The sequence below is a fragment of the Lolium rigidum genome, unplaced genomic scaffold (genome assembly GCF_022539505.1).
Source record: "Lolium rigidum isolate FL_2022 unplaced genomic scaffold, APGP_CSIRO_Lrig_0.1 contig_7122_1, whole genome shotgun sequence".
Lineage (NCBI taxonomy): Eukaryota > Viridiplantae > Streptophyta > Magnoliopsida > Poales > Poaceae > Lolium > Lolium rigidum.
In genome coordinates, this window is record NW_025901473.1 from 42,035 (window position 1) to 58,117 (window position 16,083).

A 16,083-nucleotide genomic window follows, 5' to 3' on the forward strand; every position below is an offset into this window, starting at 1 on the left:
CTACCGGTAGCTATGTGGTCTGTCTCTCTCCCATGGTGTGATGTTTATGTGACCATGATCTTTGTAATCTAGATGTCGTTATGCTATTCAAGTGGATTTTACTTATGTGATCTCCGGAGAATCCTTGTCCCACGTGTGTAAAGGTGGAGTGTGTGCACCGTGTGGGTCTTTTAGACTATATTTCACAGAATACTTGTTCACTGAATTATGATTTGAGTTGGATGTCTCTATGGAATTGTGGTGTGTTAGTACCGCCTATGAATGCTCAAAGTGAAGCACGGGGTGTTAATTAGTACGAATACATTTTTAAGGTTTTCTTTTGCAGACCTATGCAGTAGATTAGTGTTCGTTATCCAGCCGGAGAGTATTTCAGAGTAGCATAGTGAAGTGCTTATATTTATATTCATTTATGATATCATTGTTGAGAGTGACCACTAGTGAAAGTATGATCCCTAGGCCTTGTTTCCAAACATCAAATCACCATCTATTTACTATTTTACTCCATGTCTACTTGCTGCCATATTTATTTCAGATTGTTATCACCACTCATATTCATCCATATCACTTGCATTTTACTATCTTGTCGCCGAACTAGTGCACCTATACATCTGACAAGTGTATTGGGTGTGTGGGGACACAAGAGACTTCTTGTATCGTAATTGTTGGGTTGCTTGAGAGGGATACCTTTGACCTCTACCTCCATGAGTTCGATAAACCTTGGGTGACCCACTTAAGGGAAACTTGCTGCTGTTCTACAAACCACTGCACTTGGAGGCCCAACATTGTATACATAGAATAGAAGCGTGCGTAGACATAAAACGGGCCAACCGACCCAGATGTAGAAGGGGAATAAAGAGGTGGCAGAGGGGGAGCGGTGTGGAGAAAGGCTAAGAAGAATTTACTGATAAAGCATACGATATTGGTTTAGTTTATTTTTGATATAGTACCAGTAACCCTCTAGGCATAGATATTTATTTAGGAGGACTAGGTGTAGAGTTGGAGCTTCCTTTTCAATGCACCTTTCTAAAACAAAAACTTTGCTATGCCTTTTCCTGGTCAAAAGGTTTGTTTGGTGAAGATTCTAAATCTAGGGTTCAATGCTCTCGAAAAAAACCCTAGGGTGGGATAGTAAAGAGTTGATTAGAGGGAAAGCTAGGAATTCATTTTTATCTCAGTCATCGAATTGAGTAATTAACCTTCTACATGTTGTGGAAGAATACACATAAGCATTAGTTATTTCCCTTCTAGTACAAGTGGCACATCAAACTTTATCAAGTCCCACACATTGCATTTTCTGTTGTACCTTGCAAGTGGTGAGCGCCCATCTTGTAAAAAAGATTAGTGGAAGTTATAGTGCCTTGGAACGTTTCGAATTATCATTTTTAATAGTTTGAAACCGCATGGGTAGATCTACACCCCGAGCCACCCGAACCGTGGCTCGGGGCATGAACGAGATGAGCATGTTTGATTATGGCTATGGTGTCGCGTTGTAGCGTACTATATATAGCTATGGTGCGCTAAAGGTGGCAGGGGAATCATGTCGTCTCAGGGCAGAACTAGCTTACGAGCGAGACCGTGCCCCTGGTCGAATCCGACCATGCAACAATGCATGTCGAAACAGAGGGGAGGAGGAAGAATGTCGCCCGAGAGGAGGGGAATAGAGCATCACCGATGCCGGAGAGGAGGGGGAATGCCACTCCTCGCCGGATACAATGGGCAGAACGCCGCACTCCGCATCCGGGCCGCCCCCGCAGCCACCGCCGTCCGTGCCGCCCTACCACCACGACCTACGGCCGCCTCGCCACACCGCTCTCTCAAATCATGGCCTTCGTCGGTATGCCGCCGCCCCCGGACATCCCTCTAATTTCCACCACTGGCATGTTTGTCTCTGGTGCCGGTGACCCGCACCCCAACCCCTAAGTCTTCTTCTTCTCCGGCACCGGTAGACACCCCGTCCCCAGCCCATCCCTAAGATTTCTTCCTCTCCTCCATCGGCGTGGCTATGGTTGCTGTTGTTGTTTTCCGCCTCGAGGAAATCCCTTTAGTGGACAAGTGAGCTAGGAATTTGTGGCGTTGCTCACCGGAGAATAGGGTGAGGCCTTTGTGGCGTTGGTTTGGCCTTCGTTCCAACCACACCCCTCCAACGTAGACGTACTTCCCCTCAAAAGGAAGGAACTACGGGAATCATCACTTGTGTCTCCGTGTGCTCCACTCTCGGTTACCTCTATCATTTATTGCATTACTATATCTTGCTTAGTGATATCTTGCTTAGTTGTTTATCTTGTCATCTAGGTAAATTCACATAGTTGAATATATAGAGATTTTACCTTTGTGTCAAGCCTTAATTGTAAAAGATCTAAAATTTTGGTAGCACCTATTCACCTCCCCTCTAGGTGCGGCATACGATCCTTTCATATGTGTTGGATCTTTATTCTATGAGTTGATATTTGAGATTGAAATTTTATTATGTGTAAGGTGTATGAGTAGATCGATGCATATCGTGTACCCAGTTTTTAAGTGTTTGTTTTGATCTAACTTGTATAAGAGAACATGTATGGGGGAACCGTGTGTATTAGTTGGAGTAACATGATGGTAGTGATTGGATAGTGACAACAAATTCGGGATCTACTATGATTTTTACCTATCTTTTGCTACCTCTCGCTAGAGATTAAGTGAAGTCATGTGCTATATTTATGTAGTGATATCTACGGTGATCTTGTTTGATCAAGGTAGTATATTTCTATTTCAAACATCATGTCAAAATACCTAAAGCTATGCTCTGTTAATTTTAAATTTTAGATTGGAGTTTTCCTTTCTAGAGGAGTATACGAGAGATGTGTTGCATCATCTCTATGATAGGCGTGATGCCCATATAAGTTAACCATACACTACACATAATGGAGTTTCATCAATATTATATTTCTTGTGAATTGTTGACCAAACTATTGGCCTTTTTTTTTCTCTCAAAGCACCTAATGGGCTTATATAACGCTATGGAGGAAGTACACTATTGCGTGAATAAGCAAGTGTTCACGTTAAACCCTGTGAACAAATCTCAGTATATCAACTTCGAGATGCTTTTATCACATGCATGAGAATTCTTTGCGTTTGAAACTTGATGAAACATCACAATCCTAGAGCAGCAGAATGGATGACTAAAACATGCACGCCTCCTATGGACAGGAGAATCGCCGCCTTGATCAGACTCTTCCGGTCCTCCCTCTACAGTCTCTACACCGTGTGGAGCCCGACACGCATGTCACGGCAAATGCCAAGACCGAGTCACCACGCTGGCGGTGACCGTACCTGTGTGAGTACCATTTAGGACCCGAAGCTAAGCTGGTCATTAACTATACCATGTTCGCGCGCGCCGCCTACTGAACGTAGCCATCGCCATTCGCCATGCCATCCGTGAAGGTGAAGCCTCCATCCCCAGCGCCGGCCCTCGTGCTCCTCCTCTTCGCGGCAAGCTTCGCAGTTTCCCAGGCGCGGATAATCTGCGGCGACTCTGCTGCATCTCCCTCCCCGGCACCAGCGCCGTCGTCAACCACCTCCAACAGCACTGCGTTCGCTGCCAACCTCCAAACTCTCCTGAACGCGCTCCCCCAGGCCACGGCTCCCACGGGCTTCGCCTCCCTGTCCTTGGGCACCGGCCGCGACCAGGTCTTCGTCCGCGGCCTCTGCCGTGGCGACACCGCGCAGTCCACGTGCCTCGCCGACCTGATAGAGGCCGTCCAGGACTTGAGCGGCCGGTGCCCCTCCAGCCGGAGCGCGGGGCTATGGTCCTGGAGGTGCTACATCAGCTACGCCGACACCAACGACTCGGCCGCCTACGAGCAGCGAATCTACGACACGGTCTACGATAGCCGCACGCTGGCCGACCCGGACAGCTACCAGCGGTCGTACTACGCGCTGATGAGTCGCCTTGTGGCGCGCGCGTCAGGCGGCGGCGGCAACAGATCGGCGAGGACGAGCATGTTCGCCACCGGGGAGGCGGTGTACGCGCCCGGCGACCCGAACGGGACGCTGTACGGGATGGTGCAGTGCATGAGGGACCGCAGCGACGCCGAGTGCGAGCGGTGCCTGCAGGGGCTGGTGCCGCGGCTGCCGTCGTGCTGCTGGAGAAACCAGGGAGGGGTGGCGCAGAACTTCAACTGCCACCTGCGGGTTCAGCTATACACCTACTATGACCTGGCGCTCGACGCGCCGCCTCCGGCTCCGGCTGCTCCACCATCGCCGCCGGTGCCAATACGCGGTGAGTAACTTGGACTTGAATATGGACCGGAGAGTACTCATTTCTCCAAAATTTCCACCACCTCGATCGGTGTGAAGAAAACTTCATAACGCGAAGTTTCCATTTTCGGCCAACCTTTTTTTCCGTGTGGAAAAGTCAGCGAAGTGCCGTCGCCATCATCCCTATCCTTTTTGATGCATGTAGATGCAGGAAACAGGAGATCGTCCAACCGTGTCGTCGTCCTCGCAGCCGCGCTCTCATCGCTTGGAGCGCTGCTCGTGCTACTCTTCGCGCTCGTCTGCCTTTACACGCAGAGAAGGATAAGGTCGAACAAGACACCACCACGAGCACGAGGTACTTGGATTTGCCTGTAGATTTTTAGGTTTTAAATAGCGCACAATTTCGCCGGTTTTAGTGCGCAATAGCGGATTTGGACCCTCCACGCTATATTTGACAGAAAATGGTCGCTACAGTGCTAAACACGAAATAACACGCTAAATCATGCTAAATCGCGCTAAAACGCATAACGCGTAGCGGCGCTAAAATGTTTGGGTGCAAAAAAGCAAAGTTCCAATGCTTCAGGCCAACCCATCGGCCCAAAGGTCCAATTTTCCCACCGAAGCTAAATACCTAAAGCACATATACGTACGGCAAAACCTAGCCTAAATCCTAGTTTAGCAGTTCCACGGAAGCGGCGGTGGCTGCCTCTTCCAGCGTGATGTTGGCGTCCGTTGCTTCCTCCCACAGGGTGTCGTCGGCTACTTCCTCCGGCTCGGATGTCGGAGACGCCGCAGGAAAATCACCCACCAGGTTAGAGCTGACTAGAACCTCCTCCTCATCCTGATTTGTAGATGCGTAGATGTATTGAACTATTGATATGTAGATGACTAGATTGGTAGTGTACAAGCTATCCTCCGATTTGTACATGAAGCCATGCATTCTTTTTCCGATTCTGAATGAGTGCTTTCACCTCTGTTGTTGCCTCCTTGGCTCTTAAATCATAATGTTAGTATGTCTTAAAAAATGTTGTCTTTAATTTGGTCATAGGAATCTACTTTGAACGATCTGGTTATGAAATTAGTATGCTGGACAAGATTTTAGTTGCCGAAACCCTTAACATTTAGAAAACGCTATTTTATATATAGCGCGCTATAGCACGCTATAACATGCATAGCGTTTGGAGAAGGTTCTCGCTAAATGAAATAGCGCGCTATTTAAAACCTTGAGATTTTAGCATTCCTTCAAATATCCGATCCACAGATTAACTCGTGTGTGAGACGTACAGATGATGCTAGAGAAGATACTTCCGAGCAATTTACTCTGCCGTTGCTGAGGGCTGCGACGGGCAACTTCGCCGCGGAAAACAAGCTTGGAGAGGGAGGTTTTGGGCAGGTTTTCAAGGTAATCCATCAGTTAGATGACACGCTATTTCTGCTCTCTGCTTACTTTTTGTACAATTCGATTCACATCACACTATCACAGGGTATACTGCCGAATGGGCAAGTGATAGCAGTGAAAAGGCTCTCCCAGAGTTCAGCACAGGGATTCCACGAGCTGAAGAATGAGCTGCTGCTGGCCGCCAAGCTTCTGCACAGGAACATCGTGCGGCTCCATGGGGTCTGCTTGGAGGAGCGAGAGAAGCTGGTGGTGTACGAGTATCTGCCCAACAGGAGCCTCGACACCGTCCTTTTCGGTAGATTTTTTTTTCTCACCATGTCTTCCTCTTCTTTCTTTCAATTCCGAACTTCTAAATAGTTAAGTGTGCGATCCTGCATATGGCACGCAGATAATGGTCGGCGGCGCCGGCGGCATGGCCTGGACTGGCATAAAAGGTACACCATCATCTGCGGGATCGCTCGTGGCCTGTTATATCTCCACGAGGAGTCCCAGCTGAGGGTCATCCACCGAGACCTCAAGCCGAGCAATGTCCTGCTCGACGAGAACATGAACCCCAAGATCTCGGATTTCGGGCTGGCTCGAGCATTCCGGGGAGACCAGTCCAGAGACGTCACCAAGCGACCAGCTGGTACCCTGTAAGTGCACTATGCCAACGACTTCCTTTAAACTAAAACCATGGCAAGAATTATGGAACGGAGGAAGTAATAGTTTCTCGAGTTAAGAAGCTGAATTGATGGATGCACACGTGCAGTGGGTACATGTCGCCGGAGTACGCTTACAGCGGGCACGTTTCCACCAAGTCGGACATATACAGCTTTGGCGTCATTGTGTTGGAGATTGTCACCGGCCGGAGGAACAACGGCCCCTGCCCTGACGCCGACGCCAACAACTTGTTAAGCGAAGTAAGCACCAGATTGTGATGAGCAATCCATGTAACTACTGAATGCTTGCTTAATTGATGTATGCATGCATGTTTGATTGACTACAGGTATGGGACAAGTGGAGATCTGGAAAAGCAGCGGAGATGGCGGATGGGTCGCTGGGCGACCACTACCCTCGGTCTGAGATGCTCAACTGCGTGCACATCGGGCTCCTCTGCGTCCAGAAGAAACCGGCGATGAGACCCGACGCGTCGGAGGTCGTGCTAATGCTGAGCAGCCAGTCCATGTCACGGCGGACGCCCTCCCGGCCAGCATTTTACTCCGGCCACTCCTCTACCAGCGGCAGCGACTCACATGTTAGTGGTGTAAACGTCTCAGAGAATGGCGTGACCATGTCTGATCTTCAAGCTAGGTAGTTTGGTAGAGAAAATGGAGAAGATCAAGGGTCCAATACATTTGGTACCTGTACAGAAGTAGTTATACCAAGGAAAAAATGACCAATATTACCTCCTGATAGGATAGCTTCATCATTTCCTTCTTTTTGCGATTCAATTTTTCAAGTAATGGTGGTTTCAATAATAAAAAGGGTATCTCTAGCTCTCAGTCTACTGAGCGTTAGGTTAGAGCTCAGTAGACGCCTCCTTCTTCTCCGGCACCGGTGTGCCCCCGCGGAGACCACCGGCCATGGCGCATTGCTGCAATGCCTCGCTGCCCCACCCCGTCAAAGCTCCTCCTCCATCGGTCTACCACCGCCGCCCCGATGATCCCTCTAAGTCCTGCCCCCTTCTTCTCCGGCGCTGGCACCCCACACCCTAAACCCTAAGATCTATCCTCGCTGTGCCGTCTCCGCCGCGGCCAGCTGCGCCGTCACCGGCTCCGGCGCGAACGTTCCCCCGCCCCCTTCCTCCTCCCGCTCGGTGTGTGCAAGGTAGAAGACGACCCCATGAATCTTGACGCGACTCAACGGCTACAGATTCTATGAAGCTCTAAGGTAAATCTCAGTTTACTGAGAATTAGCAAAACCGAATAAAAAAAATCTTAAGAACACATCATACTCCATACACATGTAGGCATGTATCTTGTGGCGTGGCTAAGGTTGTTTGGGGGGCTCCGGTTATTGCCTAGGAACTAACTCATGTGCTAGGCGTCATGGCCACGGCAGGTGCCGACGCGCTGCCGGGCTGATCTCTTGCCACCGGCCACCCCCGTCGCGTCCGCGGCCAGATCCAGAACGTCCTCCACTTCCTCTCTCTCCCACCCGTCGCTGCCATCGCCGCCTCGCCGGGGTTGACGCGTCCGAGCTGGCCTTCCTCTGGTCGCCAGTTCATCTTCAGGGCCTTCCTCGTCGGCTTCTCGCGGGAAGAAGATCGCAGGAAGCTGGTGCTAGGGCTGGAGGACTGGAGGAGGTGCAGCGCTGCTTGGCTTCATCGACGCCGCCGGTTCTGCCCCTTCCTTCCTCACCGGGCGAAGCTGTCCCCGTGTCCATCGCCATGAGCGGCCCTGGGTGAGCTCAAGGAGCCTTGGTTTGGCCGGCTGGCATGCTGCCGCAACCTCTAGCAGCCCCATCCGCCGGGCTAATTGCTCTACCTCCGAAGCCGGCCGCCGTGCTTGCTGCTTCTGTCCTCGCCCGCCGCAGGTCAGACCCAGCTGTTGGTGGGCAGATGCGTCGCACTCGTTGCTTCTGCAAGACTGCATTGGCGTGTCCCGCAGCTTCTCGCCCTCCCTGCAAAGAGCCGCATGACCCTGCTGTGATGTTTGAGGGACTTGGGTCCCTGTCGATGTTGCCGCTTGAGGAGATTCCCCAAGCTCCCTCACCATCGTTGGCCGTTACGGACGGCGATGTCTCTGGTGATGCCCATTGCACCGATGATGTGAGATGGGGGGAGAAGGAGCCATGGAAGATGGAGGGTACCGACAATGTGCGCATTGAGGAGACAACATCTGACAAGGTGAAGACTCGTCTGCTTGGTCCTTCTTCTGCGGCGGCATGCGGCGGCCTCTCTGCTGCTACTGATGCCTCTATTGTTGCGGAGGAGTGCTGGGAGCATATGGGTCGGGAGCGTCGCTCTGGCCAGGGTGCTGCCCCAGAGCCGCGGAGGGAAGGTCTCGAGCGTAGCCTTGCCTTCAAGCGCTGGGCTAGAGGAAGGTGCTTTCGCTGCCTCGAGCGTGGCCACCAGGTTAGCGCATGTCGTGACTATTTCAGATGCATTCGTTGTCGTTGTCCTGGTCATCAGGAAAGGTTCTGTCGCGCTCGCTCTCCGGCTGATTCCGATCGATCTCCAGTCACAAGTGCTCCTTGGCTAAGGAACACCCCTCCACCTACTCAGTCGTGTCAACCTGCGTTGACCTGTAGTTGGGCTGAGGTCTGATACGTCTCAAACGTATCTATAATTTCTTATGTTCCATGCTACTGTTATGATGATACTCACATGTTTTATACACACTTTATGTCATATTTATGCATTTTCCGGCACTAACCTATTGACAAGATGCCGAAGAGCCGATTCGTTGTTTTCTGCTGTTTTTGGTTTCAGAAATCCTACAAAGGAAATATTCTCGAAATTGGACGAAATCAACGCCCAGAGTCTTATTTTTCCACGAAGCTTCCAGAAGACCGAAGAGGATACGAAGTGGGGCGACGAGGCGCCGCCACGCTAGGGCCGCGCGGCCTAAGGGGGGTCGCGCCGCCCTACTGTGTGGGCCCCTCGTGACACCTCCAACCCTACCCTTCCGCCTACTTAAAGCCTTCGTCGCGAAAACCCCAGTACCGAGAGCCACGATACGGAAAACCTTCCAGAGATGCCACCGCCGCCAATCCCATCTCGGGGGATTCAGGAGATCGCCTCTGGCACCCTGCCAGAGAGGGGAATCATCTCCTGGAGGACTCTTCATCACCATGATCGCCTCCGGATTGATGTGTGAGTAGTTCACCCCTGGACTATAGGTCCATAGCAGTAGCTAGATGGTTGTCTTCTCCTCATGTGCTATCATTGTTAGATCTTGTGAGCTGCCTATCATGATCAAGATCATCTATTTGTAATGCTACATGTTGTGTTTGTTGGGATCCGATGAATATGGAATACTATGTTATGTTGATTATCAATCTATCATATATGTGTTGTTTATGATCTTGCATGCTCTCCGTTGCTAGTAGAGGCTCTGGCCAAGTTGATACTTGTAACTCCAAGAGGGAGTATTTATGCTCGATAGTGGGTTCATGCCTCCATTTAATCTGGGACAGTGTGATACGTCTCCGACGTATCGATAATTTCTTATGTTCCATGCCACATTATTGATGATATCTACATGTTATATGCACACTTTATGTCATATTCGTGCATTTTCTGGAACTAACCTATTAACAAGATGCCGAAGTGCCAGTTCCTGTTTTCTGCTGTTTTTGGTTTCAGAAATCCTAGTAACGAAATATTCTCGGAATCGGACGAAATCAACGCCCAAGTTCCTATTTTCACCGGAAGCATCCGGAACACCGGGAAGGACCGGAGGGGGCACCGGGCCCCCAGACCATAGGCCGGCGCGGCCCAGGCCCTGGCCGCGCCGCCCTATGGTTTCGTCGCCCCTTCGACCCTCCTGCGCCGCCTCTTCGCCTATATAATGACCCTGGATCGAAAACCACGATACGTTCGACGAAAACCACGAAACCTTCCGGAGCCGCCGCCATCGCGAGGCCAAGATCCGGGGGACAGGAGTCTCCGTTCCGGCACGCTGCCGGAGCGGGGAAGTGCCCCGGAAGGCTTCTCCATCGACACCGCTGCCATCTCCACCGCCATCTTCATCACCGCTGCTGCTCCCATGAGGAGGGAGTAGTTCTCCATCGAGGCTCGGGGCTGTACCGGTAGCTATGTGGTTCATCTCTCTCCTATGTACTTCAATACAATAATCTCATGAGCTGCCTTACATGATTGAGATTCATATGATGATGCTTGTAATCTAGATGTCATTATGCTAGTCAAGTGAGTTTTACTTATGTGATCTCCGGAGACTCCTTGTCCCACGTGTGTAAAGGTGACGAGTGTGTGCACCGTGTGGGTCTCTTAGGCTATATTTCACAGAATACTTATTCACCGATGAATGGCATAGTGAGGTGCTTATTTATATCTCTTTATGATTGCAATGTGTTTGTATCACAATTTATCTATGTGCTACTCTAGCAATATTATTAAAGTAGTTCTATTCCTCCCGCACGGTGTAATGGTGACGAGTGTGTGCATCCGTGTTAGTACTTGGTTTATGCTATGATCATGATCTCTTGTAGATTGCGAAGTTAACTATTGCTATGATAGTATTGATGTGATCTATTCCTCCTACATATGCATGAAGGTGACAGTGTGCATGCTATGTTAGTACTTGGTTTAGTCTTTTGATCTATCTTACACTATAAGGTTACTTAAATATGAACATTTAATTGTGGAGCTTGTTAACTCCGGCATTGAGGGTTCGTGTAATCCTACACAATGTGTTCATCATCCAACAAGAGTGTAGAGTATGCATTTATCTATTCTGTTATGTGATCAATGTTGAGAGTGTCCACTAGTGAAAGTCTAATCCCTAGGCCTTGTTCCTAAATACTTGCGTTACTACTGCTTGTTTACTTGTTTTACTTGTGTTACCACTTGCTGCAATACTACCACCATCAACTACACGCCGGCAAGCTATTTTACGGCATCGTTGCTACTGCTCATATATATTCATACCACCTGTATTTCACTATCTCTTCGCCGAACTAGTGCACCTCTTAGGTGTGTTGGGGACACAAGAGACTTCTTGCTTTGTGGTTGCGGGGTTGCATGAGAGGGATATCTTTGACCTCTTCCTCCCCGAGTTCGATAAACCTTGGGTGATCCACTTAAGGGAAAACTTGCTGCTGTTCTACAAACCATTGCTCTTGGAGGCCCAACACTCGTCTACGAGGAAAGGAGGGGAATTAGACATCAAGCTATTTTACGGCGCCATTGCCGGGGAGGAAAGGTAAAAGGTACTCACACTCCGGACCTCGGCTACCAAGCTATTTTCCGACCTTGTAAGTACTCGAAGCTATTTCCTTTAGATCCTGCAATTGCATCTTTTTGTTTCTTGTTTACACTAGTTTGGCATAATGGACAAGAATGAGCTTCTTATTCTATTTCCTGATTTAAAACATGGATTGTTTGATGCAAAAATTAAAAAACCTATGGAATCTTATTTGCATGCTGGTAGTAATATTAGTATGAACGCTTTGAACACCATTGTTGATAATAATATAGAAAGTTCTAAGCTTGGGGAAGCTGGTTTTGATGAGCATGATATTTTTAGTCCCCCAAGCATTGAGGAGGAAATTTTCTTTGATGATACTTTGCCTCCTATTTATGATGATTATAATGATAGTAGTCTTTTGTTGCCACCTACTATGGAGAGTAAATTTGATTATGCTTACAATATGCCTCCTATATTTGATGATGAGAATAATAATGATAGCTACTTTGTTGAATTTGCTCCCACTACAACTAATAAAATTGATTATGCTTATGTGGAGAGTAATAATTTTATGCATGAGACTCATGATAAGAATGCTTTATGTGATGGTTACATTGTTGAGTTTGCTCATGTTGCTACCGAAAGTTATTATGAGAGAGGAAAATATGGTTGTAGAAATTTTCATGTTACTAAAATGCCTCTCTATGTGCTGAAATTTTTCAAGCTATACTTGTTTTATCTTCCTATGCTTGTTACTTTGCTCTTCATGAACTTGTTTATTTACAAGATTCCTTTTCATAGGAAGCATGATAGACTTAAATGTGTTTTGTATTTGCCTCTTGATGCTCTCTTTTGCTTCAAATACTATTTCTTATGAGTGCATCATTAAAACTGCTGAGCCCATCTTAATGGCTATAAAGAAAAGAACTTCTTGGGAGATAACCCATGTGTTATTTTGCTACAGTACTTTGTTTTATATTTGTGTCTTGGAAGTTGTTTACTACTGTAGCAACCTCTCCTTATCTTAGTTTAGTGTTTTGTTGTGCCAAGTAAAGCCGTCGATAGAAAAGTAAGTACTAGATTTGGATTACTGCGCAGTTCCAGATTTCTTTGCTGTCACGAATCTGGGTCTACCTCCCTGTAGATAGCTCAGAAAATTAAGCCAATTTACGTGAGTGATCCTCAGATATGTACGCAACTTTCATTAAATTTGGGCATTTTCATTTGAGCAAGTCTGGTGCCATTTTAAAATTCGTCAATACGAACTGTTCTGTTTTGACAGATTCTGCCTTTTATTTCGCATTGCCTCTTTTGCTATGTTGGATGAATTTCTTTGATCCGTTAATGTCCAGTAGCTTTATGCAATGTCCAGAAGTGTTAAGAATGATTGTGTCACCTCTGAATATGTTAATTTTTATTGTGCACTAACCCTCTAATGAGTTGTTTCGAGTTTGGTGTGGAGGAAGTTTTCAAGGATCAAGAGAGGAGTATGATGCAACATGATCAAGGAGAGTGAAAGCTCTAAGCTTGGGGATGCCCCGGTGGTTCACCCCTGCATATTCTAAGAAGACTCAAGCGTCTAAGCTTGGGGATGCCCAAGGCATCCCCTTCTTCATCGACAACATTATCGAGGTTCCTCCCCTGAAACTATATTTTTATTCCATCACATCTTATGTGCTTTGCTTGGAGCATCGGTTTGTTTTTGTTTTTGTTTTGTTTGAATAAAATGGATCCTAGCATTCACTTTATGGGAGAGAGACACGCTCCGTTGTAGCATATGGACAAGTATGTCCTTAGTTTCTACTCATAGTATTCATGGCGAAGTTTCTTCTTCGTTAAATTGTTATATGGTTGGAATTGGAAAATGATACATGTAGTAATTGCTATAAATGTCTTGGGTAATGTGATACTTGGAAATTGTTGTGCTCATGTTTAAGCTCTTGCATCATATACTTTGCACCTATTAATGAAGAAATACATAGAGCATGCTAAAATTTGGTTTGCATATTTGGTTGCTCTAAGGTCTAGATAATTTCCAGTATTGAGTTTGAACAACAAGGAAGACGGTGTAGAGTCTTATAATGTTTACAATATGTCTTTTATGTGAGTTTTGCTGCACCGGTTCATCCTTGTGTTTGTTTCAAATAGCCTTGCTAGCCTAAACCTTGTATCGAGAGGGATTACTTCTCATGCATCCAAAATACTTGAGCCAACCACTATGCCATTTGTGTCCACCATACCTACCTACTACATGGTATTTTCCGCCATTCCAAAGTAAATTGCTTGAGTGCTACCTTTAAAATTCCATCATTCACCTTTGCAATATATAGCTCATGGGACAAATAGCTTAAAAACTATTGTGGTATTGAATATGTAATTATGCACTTTATCTCTTATTAAGTTGCTTGTTGTGCGATAACCATGTTTACTGGGGACGCCATCAACTACTCTTGTTGAATTTCATGTGAGTTGCTATGCATGTTCGTCTTGTCTGAAGTAAGAGAGATCTACCACCTTATGGTTAAGCATGCATATTGTTAGAGAAGAACATTGGGCCGCTAACTAAAGCCATGATCCATGGTGGAAGTTTCAGTTTTGGACAAATATCCTCAATCTCATATGAGAAAATTATTAATTGTTGTTACATGCATATGCATAAAAGAGGAGTCCATTATCTGTTGTCTATGTTGTCCCGGTATGGATGTCTAAGTTGAGAATAATCAATAGCGAGAAATCCAATGCGAGCTTTCTCCTTAGACCCTTGTACAGGCGGCATAGAGGTACCCCTTTGTGACACTTGGTTAAAACATGTGCATTGCGATGATCCGGTAGTCCAAGCTAATTAGGACAAGGTGCGGGCACTATTAGTACACTATGCATGAGGCTTGCAACTTGTAAGATATAATTTACATGATACATATGCTTTATTACTACCGTTGACAAAATTGTTTCATGTTTTCAAAATCAAAGCTCTAGCACAAATATAGCAATCGATGCTTTTCCTCTATGGAGGACCATTCTTTTACTTTCATTGTTGAGTCAGTTCACCTATTTCTCTCCACCTCAAGAAGCAAACATTTGTGTGAACTGTGCATTGATTCCTACATATTTGCTTATTGCACTTATTATATTACTCTATGTTGACAATTATCCATGAGATATACTTGTTACAAGTTGAAAGCAACCACTGAAACTTAATCTTCCATTGTGTTGCTTCAATACCTTTACTTTGAATTATTGCTTTATGAGTTAACTCTTATGCAGGACTTATTGATGCTTGTCTTTAAGTACTATTCATGAAAAGTCTTTGCTTTATGATTCAGTTGTTTACTCATGTCATTACCATTGTTTTGATCGCTGCATTCATTACATGTGTTTACAATAGTATGATCAAGTTTATGATGGCATGTCACTCCAGAAATTATCTCGTATTATCGTTTTACCCGCTCGGGACGAGCGAGAACTAAGCTTGGGGATGCTGATACGTCTCCGACGTATCGATAATTTCTTATGTTCCATGCCACATTATTGATGATATCTACATGTTATATGCACACTTTATGTCATATTCGTGCATTTTCCGGAACTAACCTATTAACAAGATGCCGAAGTGCCGGTTCTCGTTTTCTGCTGTTTTTGGTTTCAGAAATCCTAGTAACGAAATATTCTCGGAATCGGACGAAATCAACGCCCAAGTTCCTATTTTCACCGGAAGCATCCGGAACACCCGGGAAGGACCGGAGGGGGGGCACTCGGGCCCCCAGACCATAGGCCGGCGCGGCCCAGGCCCTGGCCGCGCCGCCCTATGGTGTCGTTGCCCCTTCGACCCTCCTGCGCCGCCTCTTCGCCTATATAATGCCCCTGGATCGAAAACCCTGATACGTTCGACGAAAACCACAGAAACCTTCCAGAGCCGCCGCCATCGCGAGGCCAAGATCTGGGGACAGGAGTCTCTGTTCCGGCACGCTGCCGGAGCGGGGAAGTGCCCCCGGAAGGCTTCTCCATCGACACCGCTGCCATCTCTACCGCCATCTTCATCACCGCTGCTGCTCCCATGAGGAGGGAGTAGTTCTCCATCGAGGCTCGGGGCTGTACCGGTAGCTATGTGGTTCATCTCTCTCCTATGTACTTCAATACAATAATCTCATGAGCTGCCTTACATGATTGAGATTCATATGATGATGCTTGTAATCTAGATGTCATTATGCTAGTCAAGTGAGTTTTACTTATGTGATCTCCGGAGACTCCTTGTCCCACGTGTGTAAAGGTGACAGGTGTGTGCACCGTGTGGGTCTCTTAGGCTATATTTCACAGAATACTTATTCACTGATGAATGGCATAGTGAGGTGCTTATTTATATCTCTTTATGATTGCAATGTGTTTGTATCACAATTTATCTATGTGCTACTCTAGCAATATTATTAAAGTAGTTCTATTCCTCCTGCACGGTGTAATGGTGACAGTGTGTGCATCCGTGTTAGTACTTGGTTTATGCTATGATCATGATCTCTTGTAGATTGCGAAGTTAACTATTGCTATGATAGTATTGATGTGATCTATTCCTCCTACATATGCATGAAGGTGACAGGTGTGCAT

General features: G+C 46.9%; 1 protein-coding gene across 1 annotated transcript; it reads left to right on the top strand.

The window, feature by feature from the left end:
- Positions 1 to 3,402: 3,402 nt before the first annotated feature.
- LOC124682223 (cysteine-rich receptor-like protein kinase 44) lies at positions 3,403 to 6,983 on the top strand. The gene is made up of 6 exons (XM_047216952.1): positions 3,403 to 4,259; positions 5,512 to 5,635; positions 5,717 to 5,927; positions 6,021 to 6,267; positions 6,384 to 6,534; positions 6,621 to 6,983. The coding sequence occupies exons 1-6, from the start codon at positions 3,403 to 3,405 to the stop codon at positions 6,927 to 6,929; spliced, it is 1,899 nt and encodes a 632-aa protein (XP_047072908.1). The 3' UTR covers positions 6,930 to 6,983.
- Positions 6,984 to 16,083: the final 9,100 nt, after the last annotated feature.

Bases quoted from the DNA above. Each gene is read 5' to 3' on its own strand.
- LOC124682223 (XM_047216952.1), top strand. From the start codon at position 3,403: ATGCCATCCGTGAAGGTGAAGCCTCCATCCCCAGCGCCGGCCCTCGTG. The intron at 5,636-5,716 runs GTAATCCATCAG...ACACTATCACAG, and splicing joins GTTTTGGGCAGGTTTTCAAG to GGTATACTGCCGAATGGGCA. The intron at 6,535-6,620 runs GTAAGCACCAGA...GATTGACTACAG, and splicing joins CCAACAACTTGTTAAGCGAA to GTATGGGACAAGTGGAGATC.